This window comes from Borostomias antarcticus (genome assembly GCF_949987555.1).
Source record: "Borostomias antarcticus genome assembly, chromosome: 10".
Lineage (NCBI taxonomy): Eukaryota > Metazoa > Chordata > Actinopteri > Stomiiformes > Stomiidae > Borostomias > Borostomias antarcticus.
Genome location: NC_140243.1, coordinates 25,147,451 through 25,165,745, shown reverse-complemented (window position 1 = coordinate 25,165,745; position 18,295 = coordinate 25,147,451). Strand labels below are relative to the sequence as shown.

The following is an 18,295-nucleotide window of genomic DNA, read 5'->3' as shown; positions in this document are numbered from 1 at the left end:
ATCGGTTGCGAATTATCCCAGCGTGACCATAAGGGACCTTTCTATTGTCTTGTCTCCCTCTCTCTCCCTCCCCCTCCCTCCTCACCCCCTTTCTCCCTCCCAGGCCCAGACCATGGGGATGATGACAGAGTACTACCACTACATCTTCACCACTCTGGTAATGTACCATGCTTGTTAATGCAAATCGACCCTCGCTTGTTCTCATCTCCCTGCCCGCCATTTGAGTTTTTGATGAATGGCATTTAATTGCCGATGGGGTTTGGATCCGGTCCATAATATCAATTTTGTTTGACAAACTGCCGCCATAATGGAGTCTTCGCTATTCCGCTGCAGTGCAAACACTTCCCTCCCTGTTAAAGTCAACAGAAGTCTTTGAGGAGGCAGTACAAAGGCAACACATCGGCAGTCAATAGTGAATTGTCATCTCAGTGTTGGTGAGAGGCAGACATGCTCAGGCAGATACCTTAGAGCTGGCCTGATACCTTAGACACATGTACAGACACGTGTAATACCATCTCTGTGGACTCAACCTCTAGATCATAGTATTTTGATATCATGTAATATAGACACAAAAAATAATTTAGCTTATTTTGAGCCATTTCCTTAGTCAAGTCTCATTTCCTTAATCATATCTTATAAGGGTAAGCTTGAGAGTATTTGGTTTTAAAGTGAAGGTTACAAGTCTTACCACCATCACTCCTATAGCAGAACCTCAGAATGGAGTGTATTATTTTGTTAGGTGTAAGAAAAGAGAGGGCAGAATGGGTGAACCATGGTTGTTTCTCTCTCGCTCTCTCTCTCTTTCTCTCTCTCTTTCTCTCATACACACACACGCACACACTGGAGTCTCTGGCGTGATGGACTTGGCCAGCCTATTGTGATAATGTGATATGACATACAGGACCAGGCGTGACGTGTGTCATCTTTCACACTCAGCAGCGTGGAAATGGCCTCGTTCTGCCTCGCATCACTGTGCGTCTTCCACAGCCAGCGCTCTCACTGGGAGAGACCTCCAGCTTTCTGTCACACAGCACCACAATCAAAACAGATACACAGCAGATACAGAAATAACAGCTAAATGTCTACAGAATTATACATCTCTTAATCTCTAATAATCTCTAATATATATATATATATATATATATATATATATACACACACATATATATATATATATATATATATATAATACAGTATATACATATAATATGCTGTATTATCACCACATAGACCACAGACTTTTTAGCACGTTTTTAGCACCAACTTTCAGGAGTGTGATCTTTTTATTTCGATAGTCATCTTCTTTTTATCCTTCTTTTGTTAATGCAGCATATTTTTTGGGGGGAAGCTGCACCGTCCAGCCTGTACAGCCGTCCGAGGCTGTAATACGCTGTCACGCTGACGGACACACCATTATGAAGATTATACTGTACCAGGCCACCTCAATTGATCTGATCCAATGAAAGCATGCCTGACATATTTGGCTACACAACTCCTCCCGATGATATTCAGTGAAAATGTTCATCGTTAGCATGTTATCATCATCTGGGGGGAGGAGGCGGTCGAGATGCCGACTTATTAGAGCATGAAAAGGCAACAGTGGTGTGGTAGGGAGGAAGAGTGTTGCCGTCTTCCTGTGCCTCTGTGTTGCATTTCTTTCTTTATACATTATACGGGGGTGTAGTCTGTTATGAGGCCTGAGTCTCTGTGGTTTGGCAGGCCAAGGTCAAGCGAAGGTCATTTGACAGGTGCGTGTTTAAAGCATCAGGAAATGAATGCAGTGCTGTGAAAGCCGACATGGTGGTCGACACTCACGCAGCAACTGCAGCATGTATTGTCGATGCTTGCTCGTGATTTTGACAAATCATGTGGGTTTGCGAGGGCATGTTGATTTACCGTACTTGGAGGGGGACATAATGCTGCCATTCATGTCAAATCTATTGTATCTTATGAGATAAACATTGCAATCGTTCTCGGCAAGCTAAAGGTGCAGGGCATATGCTCTCGACAGACGTCTGTTGAAAAAATGGTTCTGTAACCTGCATTGAGTGGGATGGGAATGAATCCCATTTAGTATAGAACACACCTCCTCTGATTTTCCATTACAGAAACAGAGTGCTGTGTAAACCCTGAAGTGCTTACTGTAGTTGTGGTGGAGGCGGAGGTGGGGAGGGTGGTTGGGGGGGGGGGGGTGGAGCAAGAGAGAAATGTAGTATCTGGAGGCGAACGATCTTCAGCGTGTCTTACACGCTCCCGTTCCCCCAGCCCTTTCCCCACGGGGTGCTAATGAAATATCTATTATGTTCCTCCAAATGTCTTTTTGATCCCCCCTTGGCCCACTCCGACGCGACGTGTCGACATGTGACTTCACACTTGAGCCAGAGTGGCTGCCCTAGAAACGTCCACTTGTCCGGGTTAAATCTGTGTTTGCTCTTTATTCTGCAGCAGGATCGTTCCCTCTGCATTATTCATATGCTCCGGCAGATTAAGTGGTTTTCCCCTTTAAGACTGCAAACAAATATGGCTTGGTTTCGTTTACGTGGGGGATCATTTAACATGAACCGCAGCTGTCTACATAGGTTGTGTCATGCCTTGTTTCAGATACGCTTTGAAATAACTAATAATAATACTGTAGCTACATCAAGCTGTGTTTAATTACCTGGGAGACAGTAGATGTCTAATTTAGGGTAATTTCTTGACTGACTGGCTGACTGGTTGACTGGCTGATTTTAAGGCTTTTGGTCTGTGGTATGTACCTGTTCAATACTAAAAGACCTCTATGGAGGTTGAGAGGATGGAGTGAAAACATGTGAAGAGACCTGAGACCAAGGCTCAGTATATCAGTTCCAGTGACCGCCACACACACCAGACCTTATCCTCCGGCGCTCATACAGCTCAGAGCCCCAAATCATCCCCTCAAGTCCTTTATTTAGCCTTAATACTTCTCCTTTTTAGCATGCGCTCCATCCGTCTGGTTTTATGCCGAGGACAAAGCCAGTGACGGATTTTCTAGCCCGACAACAATAAGGCCCAATCCCGCCTGGGACCAGATCTAAACGAGGTCTCCTCCCTGCGCGTCTGCCCTCTCTCTAGGACCTCATGGCTATTGACCTGGAGCCGTACCGCTTCTGCGGCGTCAACATGACCGGCTTCCGCATCCTCAACGTGGACAGCCCCCAGGTGGCCTCCATTGTGGAGAAGTGGTCCAACGAGAGGCAGATACCGCACAAGCCGGACTCCGGTCTGCTGGAAGGCATCATGACGGTATGTTTTTAAGTATCTCCACGTCCGTTCGGCTGAGAGCTGGCACTTATAGGTATGAGTGGATATTCCGTTTATGTATACATGAGGAGGAGGAGGATTTTATATTTCTATGACTTCTGCTGCTTGGATCACCACAGCTGGTAGCAATTCTATTTATTCTAATGTGTCCCTTGTTTGATGATTATAATGTAATCTTAATCGTGTTGGGCCTCATTATCGTCATAATGCCACAAAGAAGCACATGCTGTAGAGGCAGGGTGGTCACACACTATGAAAATCGAATTTGTTTTGTGTTTTAGGAAGAGCAAGAGAGCTCATTATATTCTAATCCCCGTATAAAAGTGTAAATCCACTAATCACAAATCCCATCCCTCATATTCCAATAAAGCACCCCTCTCACAATCTAACTTAATAATACGGGAGCTAATGGGGTATAAAGACTTCAGTATGTGGATTCAGTATGAATATTTCATTGTAGCAGTCCCACCTTTGTTTGTTTATCTATTAAAGTATTTGACTGGGGTTCAAACACTCCCACACAACCCTCTCCTAGGTCTCATTATTCCGATATAGAGCAGTAGGTTTTATTGTAGTATGCCATATTAATTGCTTCTGGAACACTGTGAGATCTAGGTGACTCATACATCAAGGTAGGGTTAGACTTTAATTTTTTTTTACTCCACCAGAAAGTTTCATATCTATATTTACAAAAAAGCACAACAGGGAACGACTTAAATTACAGAGCGAACTCTTTTGAACATCTTTGGCGTTTGGGGGTCGACAGAGTCGTCCTTCCCTCAGGCAGGATGTGATGTATGTGTGTACAGTAGCTCCTCCAAGTCCACAGCCATCAGCTGAAATACGGTCTTCCCTTTATTTCAGACAGATGCAGCTCTGACCTATGACGCGGTCCACATTGTGTCCGTGTCCTACCAGCACGCCCCTCAGATGACGGTCAACTCTCTGCAGTGTCATCGTCACAAACCCTGGCGCTTCGGAGGGCGCTTCATGACTTTCATTAAAGAGGTGATGGGAGGTGTACAGTAGTTCCCATTCATACTTGTTTGTTCATGTTTGATCAAGGTACTGTACAGTAGTTTATCTGAAAGCTGATTGAAAAAGGGTTACAACAGTATTATTAGAATGCAGTACAATAACTGAGCTTGTATGTTTCTCTGAATGGTTTCATATAAAGCTGCTTGCTTTAAACATTTATTTGCTGACAACATCTTACAGTAATAGACGTGTCAAAGCGGTGTTGTTGTACAGTAATCCTCTCGTGTATTCTGTGTATTCATGACATGTTTACAGATGGCAAACTGTACCAATGAGTCATCGTGTCCCATTTTCTGAAAAGGGATACTGGTGCATAGTCTGCTCCACAAAAATACTGGTTGAAGGTGCAAATCATATAATCAGCTATTATGTCATCTCACAAGATGATGGCCACTGAATAGTGTGATCAGGCCTGTTGAACATGGGGGGGGGGGAGAGAGAGAGAGAGAGAGAGAGAGGGAGAGAGAGAGAGAGAGAGAGAGAGAGAGAGGGAGAGGGAGAGAGAGAGAGATAGAGGGAGAGAGAGAGGCTATGGATACAGTTTCAGTTTAGGGAGAATTAGATCCATCAGTTCCAACTGTAGATCAGAGCGCAGGAGGAGTGTGTGTGTGTGTGCGCGCGCGTGTGTGTGAGGGTATTGGTGGATCGTAATGGGGCCATAATGTGTTTTTTCCCCCTCATGGGGAATGAGGCGAAGGAGATGGTCGTTAATTAACACTGTGGTCTGGAGGGAAAATGATTTGGAGGCATCGGGATGTAAAATGTAATTAAAGAGGAAATGCAGCCAGTGTGTGTTTTGTGTTGGTATGAGTTTTTGAATAAGCGAGTGTACAGTGTGTGTGTGTGTGTGTGTGTGTGTGTGTGTGTGTGTGTGTGTGTGTGTGCGTGTGTCTGTATGTGTACGTACAGTACGTGCGTGCGTGCGTTTGTGAGTGTGTGTGCGTGCGTGGGTTGTGGTTCACTAACACGATTATGTATACTAATGGGCTTGAATTTGGCTCTGTTGCAGTCGCAATGGGAGGGTTTGACCGGCCGGTTAGCGTTCAACCGAACCAGTGGCCTCCGCACTGACTTTGACTTGGATATCATCAGCCTGAAGGAGGAAGGCCTGGAGAAGGTACTGCAACTCACAATAATGTTTTCATGTAAAACAGCTTCAGTTATGGATATGAATACAAACTCAATATGTTTGTTGAAGTCAAACAACATCTGGTTTAGAATCACGACTCGGTTGATAAAATGTTACAGTACAGCAGGTAAATGTTCATGCAGTGCCGTGCCAAGAATCCACTGTACCAAACACACTGTGCTCATTTTTATCACAAGCATAAAATAGGATTCTCAGTGCCAAGTGAAATTCAGAAATCCATTCCAGTTTTTGTTCCTTAATGTGGAACAAATACTGGATATCATTTACCCCCTAACAAGGAAGCAAATGAGCTGTTCAAACGTAAGTATAAGTTAGGGGATCATAAAGCAAATTGGATTAGAATAGACATTAGGTTGTTAATTGCAGTGCCTGTTAATGGTAGTCTCAAGGGGTGCCCCACAATGCTGTTTGGTGCTAATGGGGTGTATAAACATATCTTACCATAAAAAATGTTTGTTTTTTTCAAATTTTAAAAGTTATGAATTGATAACTTCCTGTATTATCTTGGAAGCAAGAAACCCTGCAGACATAAACAGCTTGGTCTAGGGTGTGGGGTTTGTCATGCATAATGAAAAAACATCCTAGTAGAGATGCATGTCATTATGATTTCCTCCAGCAACCCCCCCCCCCATGCCCAGGGACCGTGAGATAGCTAAGATGTGTCAGCTTGTAACTTCTCTGCTGCTCATGGATGAGACAGCTTTGGAAATCCAAAGTGTCTTGCGCTTTGTTCAAAAAACATCTTTCCCTTGTGTTAAAAATAAACACGAATGTCTCTTAAAAATTATATTAGTATCCATCTGTTGTGTCTCTCATGCTCAACCTCTCTCCTGCCGTCTTACGTGTCCACCAGTGCTCAATGGAATTATCGGATTTCTTTTCTGTATATCCATGGAATCAGCTTTAACTGATTGAGCCTGTGAATATAGGGACTTTTAGGCTAATCCAGTCTAATTGAATATTAGCCCACACGTTTGAGCTCATACTTGAATTTCGAGAGGGTTTCCAGAGTGGCAAATCTACATGATGTGAAATCTACATAACTAGAAATGGTGCTCAGAGCACAGACCTCCGCCCCTGAATGCGTTGTGCATGCCAAAATTGAATGGGTTCTTAATTGGCCCATGCTACACCCTTCCACCGAGTTTCTTGAAAAGCAGTCTGGTCGTTTTTGCTTAATCCTAGTCCAAAAAATGAATGGAGGTGAATGGCCAGCCCGGGCCGTGTTTGGGTGGCTCGTGAACCCGCCCCGTGATTCAGATCCACCGCAGAGTTGAGTGGTTTGTTAGTTTACCCATGCTACATCCCTCCACCAAGTTTCATGAAAATGATTCTGGTAGTTTTAGCGTAAACCAGGTCTAAAAATTAATGGAGGTGAATGGCTGGCCGTGTGTGGGCGGCTCATGGACCCGACCCATGATTTGGATCCTCTTCAAAATTGAATGCGTTCTTAGCTGGACCATGCTACACCCTTCTACGGAGTTTCATGAAAATGTGTCTGGTTGTTTTCGCGTAATCCTGCTAACACACAAACAAACACAAACACACGCCACCGATAACATTATCTCGCCCTCTACTGTCGCTGGGGCAGATGTAAAAATGACTGGAGGTGAATGGGTGGCTGTATTTGGTCGGCTCTGTGGCGCCCCCCTTGTGTCGAAGCTGGTGGGTGGCAATGTAGTGCACTCTGGGCTCTCCCCCCGCACACCCCAGTCCAAACCCAATGTCTCTAGCACCCCCACACAGGTAGCTGGCTTTGTTCTAAGTTTTGTTTTCATTTTGTGTAATCCTAGTCCAAAAAATGACTTGAGTTGAATGGGTGGCTGTATTTTGACCGGCTCTGTCGCACCCCCCTCAGGTCACAGCCGGCGGGGGGCAATGTGGTGCACTCCGGGCTCTGCCCCCTCACCCTCCAGTCCAAACCCTGTGTCTCTAGCACCCACACACAGGGAGCTGGCTTGGATCTAGGTTTTGTTTTCATTCGTGGATCCAGCCCGTGACTCAGATCTGCTCCAAAATGTAGGTGACCCATGATACACCCCTCCACTGAGTTTCATAAAAATCGGTATGGTAGTTTTGCATAATCATAGTCCAAAAAATTAATGGAGGTGATTGGTCAGTCCGGCTGTGTTTGGGCGGCCCGTGGACCCAATCCGTGATTCGGACCGCTCCCAAAATTTAATGGGTTCTAATTTGGACCATGCTACACCCTTCCACCTAGTTTCGGCTGACAGACAAACACATGCACGAACACACCCACGCATGCACACCCCACCGAAAACCTCCGCCCCAGCGACAGCCCATTCAAGTTAATTGGACACAATTACTAAGAATGGGCCGACGTGCAAAGTGGAACTTGTTTACGCCTCTTTTTAAAGGTCTTCTCACCTGGAGTACTTCCTTAGCTGGGTCAAATAAGCTGTAACTATCACTGTATGGTTTTCAAAGGCTCCCCTGGATCAGGCAGGAGGGCATTATGAGGTGTTTTTCATGTCGGCTGCGGTGGATTTGTGTGCCTTAAAAAGGATAATCTTCTAGCGCTAGTCCCATGTGAATATTAAATGGCACTTACTGTACTCTGTAAAGTATAGTTATGAAGGAGAGAGAGAGACAGAGAGAGAGATAACGGTTTGGATAGGGGTAGAGTTTGGTGGAGGGTTTGCAGAAGTAGTAGATTGCTTGCGACAGCCATAGGACTATTATTGATATGGAATGATACTGTATGTTTTAAAGGGTCTCTCCTCCCAATGAGAAAGGGCTTTCAACTGGAAAGCTCCTCTCCTGTGTGACTCCCTATTTGTTCATATCTCTGGTCTTATTTTAGCAAGATTACTCCCCTGGCCTGACACATTGAATTGCCATTTCGTTTCACTTGAATATTCAGTCTGAAAGTGCTCCCATTGCAGCTGTTTTCCGAGATGGGTGAGGGAGAGGGATGGGGGAATCCTCAGCGAGGACCAATCATATCGTGCAGTTTCATTTTGTCATCGCATTCAAAGGACGCTGATTGGCCTGGTTGGAATTCCAACCAAAAATCACTCTGGATGAGATCATTTCCAGACCCTGCATTTCAAAAATGAACGTCGCTGTGCAACTCAGGGGCTGCAGCCAGGCTATTACTCCTCAGAACCATTTCTCTCACAGCATAATCCAGCTTTTCATTACATTGTCGACAACCCAATGCTGTGCTTTCTTTGAAAATTAATTGTAGCCATGTGTGTTGTGCTGTACTGCTTATCGATCGGCTATTTTTACTCAGATTTTTTTCAGTTTTTTGTAGGCATTTTCAACATAAAAATGGCTGAAACTGAATTGAAGTCCATTGTTCACAAATCAAATTTTATTGCACCCTCTGTTATCTTTCTCTTTTACATGCACACACACACACACACACACACACACACACACACACACACACACACACACACACACGCACAATAGGGATGGGAATCTCCATCACCAGGCTGATGCGATATGCATTTTGATGCATGGTCCAACGATCCGATACATTAAAGATACACATATGAATTATGATTCACCCCCTATTGCGATGCAGTGCGATTCAACATGATCTGATACAAACACAATGCAATTCGGCGCAATATGGTGATTCAAATTTTTTTTTCCTCAGGCAGCAAATTAGAAATTAATAATAGAATAAAGTGCCATTTTTAGTGACATATTTTGTACTGTGCAACTCAGTAAGCATGATGTTTATGCTGCTTCTTTTTGACCTCAGGTCAAAAAGCTGAACTATTATTGGCATTCATAGGCTGCTGTAAACACCAGCCTCACTGTCATAACACCACACACTCACTTTTACTCAAATTTCTTACTTTAGGGTTTTTCTTCAGTAATATTAATTGATCTACAGTACATGTTGCAATAATTGCAAAAGTAGCTTGCTCACCAGTCTTGCGTCTCAGAGTCCACAAACACACCATGTCGCCGTGAGTATTTAAGTTGGTCGAGTTGCCTGTCTACTTTATAGCGAGATGGCATATTTTGCAATTTGCATAAGCTGTCCGTCTCTTTTCAAAAATCTGAAGTGTCGCCAAACATTGGATTTGTAGAACTGCTTGGGTGGAAAGTGTGTTATCTGATCCTCCATGTTGATCTCTTTCTAACTTAATGCGCCTTCTGGTTCCGTAGTAGCCATGGTAACGTAGTATCCTAATAGTCTGCAGAGCGTGCTTTGCAAAACAGCGTCAGTGGCAACCAGATAAATTGTGGATTTTACAGATGTAAAGATGTTACAAAGCGATGCATCACGAGTTCATCCCAAATTGTATCTTGTGCACACTTTTTCAACCGTTGCACTCGCATCGCAGACTTTTTTTTAAACGATGCACCGATACAATCGGTGAATCATCCCATCCCTAATGCACAGGCACACACACACACACACACACACACACACACACACACACACACACACTGAGCAGGCACTAACAATGCAACACATCATTTCTTTCTTTGCATTCACAAAACCGCTCCAATTACCTCCAGTAGTACAGTATGCCATTAGAGCAGCTTCAGAGTTTTGAGTGAAAGTTGAGAGATTTGACTGTAGTAGTGTTGGAGTGGAATAGATGCCGCGTTGCTCTCTTGATTTAGAAAAACATGAGATATGATATTCATAAGGTACTGATATTTTTAGAACAAGGGCAATGTGACAGTTGACAGGTGACTGATTCACTTGTTTTGAAAATGTGACATGGTTTGATAAGTTACAGAAGGAAACTTTAGTAGCCAGTAACCAGCAACACATTACATTGCAATCCCAATCTCATCACATGCACAGAAACAGTATAATAATGAATAGATAAGCAAATAAACTTCAAGTCTACCGAGTGAACAAAAACAAATCCCTGTGTAAAATGTATCCACTACAGTTTCAACAAGCCTCCACATCATATGATGATTAGATTTCTCCAAATTGCCCTTCATGCTCAGTTCCAGAGGCCCCTATCGTGCCATATCCTTATATTCTCATCTACTTGACCTCATGGCTCGAGGTCACTCAGCCAATCAGCTAATGCTACTGGACGGGGCTTCCCGACGGGCGCTAATGCAGGAGCGATGGTTTGCGCGTAGCCCGGAGGGTCACAGGCCACCGCAGGGGGAACAGAACACTTAGCCTACGCGCTTTTCATCTTCCGCAGGTGGGGAAGTGGAGTGTGTCCGGAGGTCTCAACATCACTGAGCTGCCAAAGAGGAAAGGGATGAACATCACGGACTCGCTGGCCAACCGCTCCCTAGTTATCACCACCATCCTGGTAGGTCACCCTGGGGTCACCTTCAGCCCCTCTCTCTCTCCTCAGGTACCTCTGAGTTCAATCAGCAGAATAACGGTGGCAAAAGACATGTGAACGCGTGACTCCTGACTACTGTATCAAACTATATTTCATGAGTCGGTGTCTGTTTTTTGTTGTTATTGTACCTTCTCTACTAGGTCTTTTGAAGTGATTCATGACCTGATGTCCCAGTAGGCAGAACCCAGGCTTGGGATTTTGGACCATGTCACACGCAAAAAAAGGATTAAAAACAACAACGGGACACAGTGGAAGATTATAGAACATCTCTATTAATTATACGTCTGTAAATAAGAAAGTCTTCCTGCCCCTAGCTCCACATCCATTTGTAGATCCTCTGTCTCTAAATCTGTCTAGATTCAAGCCTGTCGCCGGGTCTATGTGGTACAATCACGGACGCGCTGACAACGAATGTCCCCCATAGCCCTGTTTTGGACAGACACCCAAGTTATCAACAATGATAAACACTGTCATTAGGTCTGGATTGGACTACCAGGCTGTAATTATGACTGAGTGCTAGAAAGGATATAATCAGTGCCTTTATGAAGCCAACCATTGAGGAGTAGCAACTTCTCTCCAACAAAGAGAATCAAAATGGAACCATGAAGCAGGTGGCGTTGCATAATGCTGAACCACTGCCACAAATGAATATTAATTAAGCCATCAGTCCTGGGGTAGTGTAGTGTTATACTGTAGTGCACACTTGGAACGATGCACCATATGATTCACCTGTACACTGATTTAGGTTTACCAGTCGTTAAAAATGAAGCTGCATTTTACAGCAGAAGACAGTGTAATGTACTATAAGAGTCCCGTAGGACTCAACTGTCTGAGACTATCAATAAAGCACACATACTCTCCCGTTCTACAAAACATCCCCGGCTCTGATATCAGAGTGTGTGCTTTCTCTGAACTTAATGACACTGCGTCAAACTGATCTCAGTGATGCATGAACAAGACGTCTGACAGTTTTATAGTGATAACTTTTTGGGTCGGGAGAAGAGATTAAGAAATGTAATGCGTTTCACTCTCTCACATTAATTGTGTTGCACTCCATTTCCTGTTACTATCTCTGCGTAGGCCGAGCTCCTTTTCTCTAATGTACACTCATGCTGCGAACAAACCTGGGGAGCTTTAACACATTCAGGAATTGAAAGGCTAGAAACAGATGGTGATGACTTTTTTTTGTCTTCGACATGAACACTTTTTGATGAAGTTAATTGGACAAGTTGTATAAGTTTGCCAGTGTGCCTTTGCTTTCCTACGTACAGTAGAATATGTGGGCCTATCTGGCAGATGAATGGAGGCAGAGGCATAATAAAGGAAAATATTGAGTTATTCCCTTAGTCAGTGTCAATGAAAGTCATTGACTTGAATGCTCTCCCACATGAGACCAGTGACAGCAGTGAGGAACACATCACAGGCATGTTCCGTTTCATTGCTGCATTCTGTTGCTAATCAAGCTTTTATATGACCCAAATTATGAGTAGCAAGGGAGAATATTACAGGCCAGTAAAGATTGTCAGCTCCCAGACCATAAACTGCACAGACCTGCCCACTGGCTGACCGTCCGGGGCAGTGGACAGGACTGTGGGGGAGAGAGCAGCCGTGGTCGGTGGTAAAGGTGGCTCGGCTCTGCGTGTCAAAACCGATACACTCATTTAAACTGCCCTCACCGTTGGCAACTAGAGCGAACACACATTTAATTGAGTGCAGAACATTTCTCAGATGACACAGTGCACGTTTACGTCAGCTTGATTTTCCTGTAGGCGTCCAGCCCATGTTAGGAAAAACCTCAGCACTCTTCCATATTTAAACACTCGTTGCCGCATTTTGGACTCGGAACTCCTGTCACTCCCTGTTAAACGCAACAGTGACTTATCAGCCCCGATCACTTTGTTTCAATTAGATGCTTGTGCCGAGGACAAATTGAAAACGCTGACCTCACTGCGGGTTACTGTTTGATGTTTTGTGTGTGCGCAGGAGGAGCCATATGTCATGCTTAAGAAGTCTGACAGGGCGCTGGTGGGCAACGACCGGTTTGAGGGCTTCTGCATCGACCTGCTCAAGGAGCTTGCAAACATCTTGGGCTTCACCTACGAGATCCGCCTGGTGCCTGATGGGAAATACGGCTCGCAGGACGATAAGGGCCAGTGGAACGGCATGATCAAGGAGCTGATGGAACACGTGAGTGGACACACCAGGACGACCAGGCTTTCTACACCAAATGTGATATAGCTGGTTTTGATCATATTTGGTAGTTTCAAACGTTAGTTTTTTTATATTGTAGTTTCAACTATTTGCTTTTTGATATAAGGGGGTAGTGTGTTATTTAAGACATTTAGCCCTATTTGTGGTCTGCCTACCATTTCACAATTCTTTCCAGTATTGAGATAGCTGCAGCTTTTCTGCAAGCTCTCACTGGGCTACAATGGAAGTCAATGTTGCACCCGTAAATGCGTTGGAAAAAATATGATACATGTGCTTTTCTGAGACGAGAAGCGCAGGGCGTTATCTTACCAGTCTCAGTATGCTCTCCTGTGAAATGTATCGCAATCCGAATATTTGTAGGTGTTTGGTATAACTTGCACATAGTCCTCCGTTGGAGCAGTGAAAACAAGAGCCAGGGGAATGCTTATGTTCAAACCATGCCGAACATGTAAAAATATTTGGATTGTGACTTATATTGTAGCCTAACGATCAGTGAAATTATGGTCTCTATGATTCAGGTTCATGGTAGACAGACCAGACAAATAGGGCTAAATGTCCCAAATAGCACAGTACCCCTGTAATTGTGCCAAACGAGACCCCTGGCAATCACGTGCAAGATACGTATCTTATGTTAATTTAAAAAGCTGAACTCGGGGCTTGCTAGGTAAACTGAATATCAAACAGCATATTGAAGTGTTCTTGGGGTACAGGTGTCACTGTGTCTCTTGTCGGTATTGATTCCACCCTTACACACGCTGGGTTTGAACTTTCTCCTCTGACCTACCAACACTTAACCCGGCTACACCACCGAAAAGCTGGCAATTTGATGGCGTGGGTGGCTGGTATTTATACTGGTATTTATACTGAGTTACAGTTACATTCACCCCCCTAAACTCAGTCACTCCGCACGCCTACATTCACCCCCCTAAACTCAGTCACTCCACACACCACAGCGCCAAGCTGAGCCCAACCAGGTATTTGTCATCGGCACCACTGTTATAGGTGTCACCGTGTTGCTCGTCAGTATCGCTTTCACCCAAATCCACTGAGGTTGATGTTTGAATCAAAGCATAAAAGATTGAAGCCTGTCTTACCTTTTATGCTTTGATTCTAACACCCCCTGCTGTGATGACAGTGTCCTGCTGGCATTAAATAGTGTCCTCCTCCATTGCCCTCCCGGTATCCCAGGCCCCCTTGGGTTAACGCTGTGCTCAGCTGAAAAGTTGTAATAGCTTAAGTGGCATTTAGAGGAGGGAGTCATGGAGAGAGTCAACGGGTAGGTGCTGAAAGGATCAGAAGAGGTGGGCTTCCTCTCCGCCACTTTATCTCTCCCTGGACTTTGTGGCCAGATGCAGCTTGATAGCAGCAACCTTGAGGAGAACGAGTGGATCATGACAGAAAATGATGGATAGAGAGAAGCAGGCCTCCTCCATAACAAGCAGTAAACATTCTTCATTTGAGTTTTGTGTCTTACTCTGTATGAGAATGCCAATTAAGTGATTACCTGTGCCAGACGATATGGGAATAATAAGAAAAGATGTGGTGTAAACTACTGCATGATGAAAACTGTACGATGGTAATGCACGTTTCAGAACACCTTCAATTATTTCTCTCCATATGGTTCATGCTCTGAACTTCTTCCACTCCGCTGTACCTCATCGTCTTTGAGTTCCAAAGCCTTTGATCTGCTACGTTAAATAAAGGCTTTGTTGGAGACACCCAGCGTTCTGACGTCTCCATTGTCGTTCATCTGCTCTCGTATTTACTGTACATAGAAACTACCAATTATCCTCATTATAGTTGCTACAGTAGATACAGCGATAAGATGTGATTTTGAACTAACGTTTCTGTAAAGGGTTTACGGCAGGGGTCTCAAACTTAAATTGGCTTGGGGCCACTGCTTGTATCGTCAACTCATAGGAGGGCCACTTCAATGTCAACTACAAGTACTAGTAACTATAAGAAAGTACAATATTTCTGAAAATGTCATTTTTCATTTCCATAACTAGACTCACAAGTCAGTCTCTAAATGTTACGAGACTATTCCATAACTAACATTTTCCTCATACACATTCTAACTGATTTCTATACATTTCAATATATTTTAACAGTTAGTGCAAATTCTTTTTTCCTGCCTGCCTGCCGGCGCCGTGTACAATAAATTATTTTTTGGGCCGGATTACATTATATTTCTGACATCATGTCCCAGGCCGGATGGAGGGGTGGGGCGGGCTGGAAATGGCCCGCGGGCCGGGAGTTTGAGACCCCTGGTTTACGGGTTATAGACTGTGGCTCTGCTCCTTATCAAGGGCTGCATCACCACTGCTTTGTGGATCAGCCAGTTCCATGTTTTGGCTCAGTACTCTTCTCCCTCCTGCCCATATAGATAAGCTGATCTTGAATCAGCAGACCTGGAATACAGACTTTGGGGAAAGCTCAAGAGAACTGACCTGGGATTGATGTGGGACGCTTGGATGCCTAGGGTTTCAATATGAAACCAACTACAGCCTTATCTCTAAGGTTGGAATCACAACTTTGGTTTGTTGTCCTGCTAATCCAATATTCTATATCATTTGTTGATGTCTTTTGTTGATGTGCAGGGAGGTTAGTCATTCTTTGTGAATGTTCTGAGCTAAGATGGCGACAAAGTATTTTAGAACAAATTAGACTTTAGTGTTGGGAATTCAATGTAGAAGGAGGAAGGGAAAAATAAATGGACACAGTCAATGGTATTTATTTGTACAATTTATTTCCATCACAACTTTCTAAACACCCTCATAGCAGTGTAGATGACTTGCATTATGATACTACAGTTCACTAGCAATAACGTTTGCAAAAGCGTCACCTAGTTAGATAGGGTCTTAGGGAGACCTCAAGCTAGTTGTTCTTAGCTGATAAAGTGGCATTAAATCAAAAGCCCATACATTCACCCTGTCAACCCACATGGCCACATAAATCATAGTTTCATTACTGGATTACAAAAAGCCTTTGGCCCGGCACATCTATTTAACGGTGCAGTACTCGTGTGGGTTTATTAAAAGCAGTTGTACCCCTTCATTCATCTTTGTAGGTCACTTCACCCCGTCAAACAACAGAAGCAAATGTGGAATGACAAAAATAAAGAAATGCGTTTGGTGTTAAGAGTGAAAACTTAGTTTGTTAGCATCCAATATGTTTGTACATGAATGTGAGTGTGTGGGTGTCACTAATGTTTCATGCTGAAGAAGACTTGACAGGGCCCTTAGCCCTTTTAATTTCAGTTTCAGTGGAGAAAAGTGCTACAAGATGACAGCTGAATCCGCAGCGGGGATGCTTAGAAGGCTGAGGAAAAATCAGCATCCAACCATGAAAATTATTGAGGATTTGGGTGGATTAGGCTCAATAGATTAAACAGTATACAAAAGCAAATAAATGCCTATTTCCATGGCTCTAGGCCTACGCAAAAATAAATAATGAGCAGTGGGTCTGATCTACAATTTTGCCATTTTATATCAGTGGCCTACTGTATGTAGATGCACGTCTGTGTTAGTGTACAGTAGCGATTAGCCTTTGTTTATAAATGAGGAATTATCGGATGAGAGTGTGTGGCGGCGCATGGTACTATATGGATAATTAAATGAGAAGGGGACATTGTACCATGTAGCATAGCACCCTTCATTTCCCTCTCTGTAGTCACAAAGCCCACTACAAAGCCAAAGGGCATTGTGAGAAGGCGCTAAATGATGCAACAGGCCTTGTTAAACTTGATTTAGTCACAATAGATGATCCCATTAATCATGCTGTGTTGCCAGTATTAATAGCAGGCTTAACACATCATTTGTTGCTGTCGTGGCAATTAATCTCTGCTTCGACAGATACACGGGAAGGTTACTCCGAGCCACACTCTCATTGTCTACATGGAGAGATAGTGCACTGGATTTGGACCTTCTCGAGGTATCGTAATGAAAAGCTGCTGTATTGGTAGTCTGAGGAGCATGCACTTGTGCTTAGTCTCTCTGTCTGACAGTTGCTGACCTGAGTGGTTTTACAGCAGAGGGTGGGGGAGCTCTTGGTAACCGAGGACAGGATTAGACTGGGGCTGTCAATATGACGGACAGGTAGCATGGCTTCCAATTCCATCAACAATCAAGCCTACATAATGCTGTTTGGCTATTAGACATCAGGCTGTGTTTGCGTGCTGAGAGTCTTTATAATGGATAAGACAATCACAGTGATTGATTCACCGTTCACAACATAATCTTGCGTTGTGCAATATACATTTTTTTGTATTTTACAGTACCTTTATTTATACAGGGGAAATCGATTGAGACCAATGTCTCAATTATGATGGTGCCCTACAAATTTTAGATCTGTTTTTTTTTCCAGTTTTTAAAATCTGCTCCTTCTAGTGGAGCAGTTGGTAGCCCGAGTCTGTACCCATTTCTGTCCTGTTTGTTTTTACCTGTACTTGCATGCTTTCATTGATGTACTTGCTGCCTCTTGGCCAGGTGACCCTTGTGAAAGAGAACTTTTGGCCCAATGGGTTTTTATCTGGTTAAATAAAGGTTTATATATATATATATATATATATATATATATATATATATATATATATATATATATATACACACACACACACAACGTACATGTATTTTAAAAACATAAATGACAAATAAATGACAATACAAAATCATCATACATCAATACATTTTATTCATTCACTGAATACGTTTGGCAACAATAGTTAAAAACGTTTACATTTTTACCTGCCCACCGAGACAAAGACATCAAATTTGTAAGTCTCCTGAAACTCATTCCATGCTCAAGAAGCACAATAAAGGCAGTTTTTCCCAGCCCTATGTTGACTCTAGGGAACTCATGTGATGTGATGACGGATGTCAGGTAATTAGGTAGCTTTTGTAAGATTGCTTTGTAAACATACTATACAGGAGCCAGTGCTGCATTCTCCTAGCAGCCAAGGATGGCCAACCTGACATAGTGGTGAGCCATGAAATGATCACCAGTAATAAAATAAAGTGCTGAATAATAGACAGTGTCAAACTGCTTCAAGGAGGTAGGGACAGCGTGCACAGATAATGTTGCCACAATCAAGTACTGACAGTACCCAGAGCCCTGACCTCCCTGGGGCCCTCAGCAAAGTTCTGCTAAGGGGCCCTCCTACCTGACCTGTGAGACATGTAACCCCCCCCCCCCCCCCTCATTGGAGCAGCATGGCCAATTTTGCCGCTCCTCTTGTGGACCAGTCAGACTTGGCACTGGCAGGGCTGAGAATCTAACTCGCAACCTTTCGGTAACTAGC

General features: G+C 43.8%; 1 protein-coding gene across 2 annotated transcripts in view; it reads left to right on the top strand.

Moving 5' to 3' along the window:
- The window catches only part of grik3 (glutamate ionotropic receptor kainate type subunit 3), a gene marked incomplete at both ends in the record, with an annotated part of 89,311 nt that overhangs the window by 43,896 nt on the left and 27,120 nt on the right, over positions 1-18,295 (top strand). For both annotated transcript variants that reach the window (XM_084445130.1, XM_084445131.1), the window contains 6 exons: positions 104-157; positions 3,094-3,264; positions 4,147-4,290; positions 5,330-5,437; positions 10,636-10,749; positions 12,769-12,972. In XM_084445130.1, the coding sequence (XP_084301256.1) occupies positions 104-157; positions 3,094-3,264; positions 4,147-4,290; positions 5,330-5,437; positions 10,636-10,749; positions 12,769-12,972 (795 nt within the window). The remainder of the gene's footprint in view (positions 1-103; positions 158-3,093; positions 3,265-4,146; positions 4,291-5,329; positions 5,438-10,635; positions 10,750-12,768; positions 12,973-18,295) is intronic.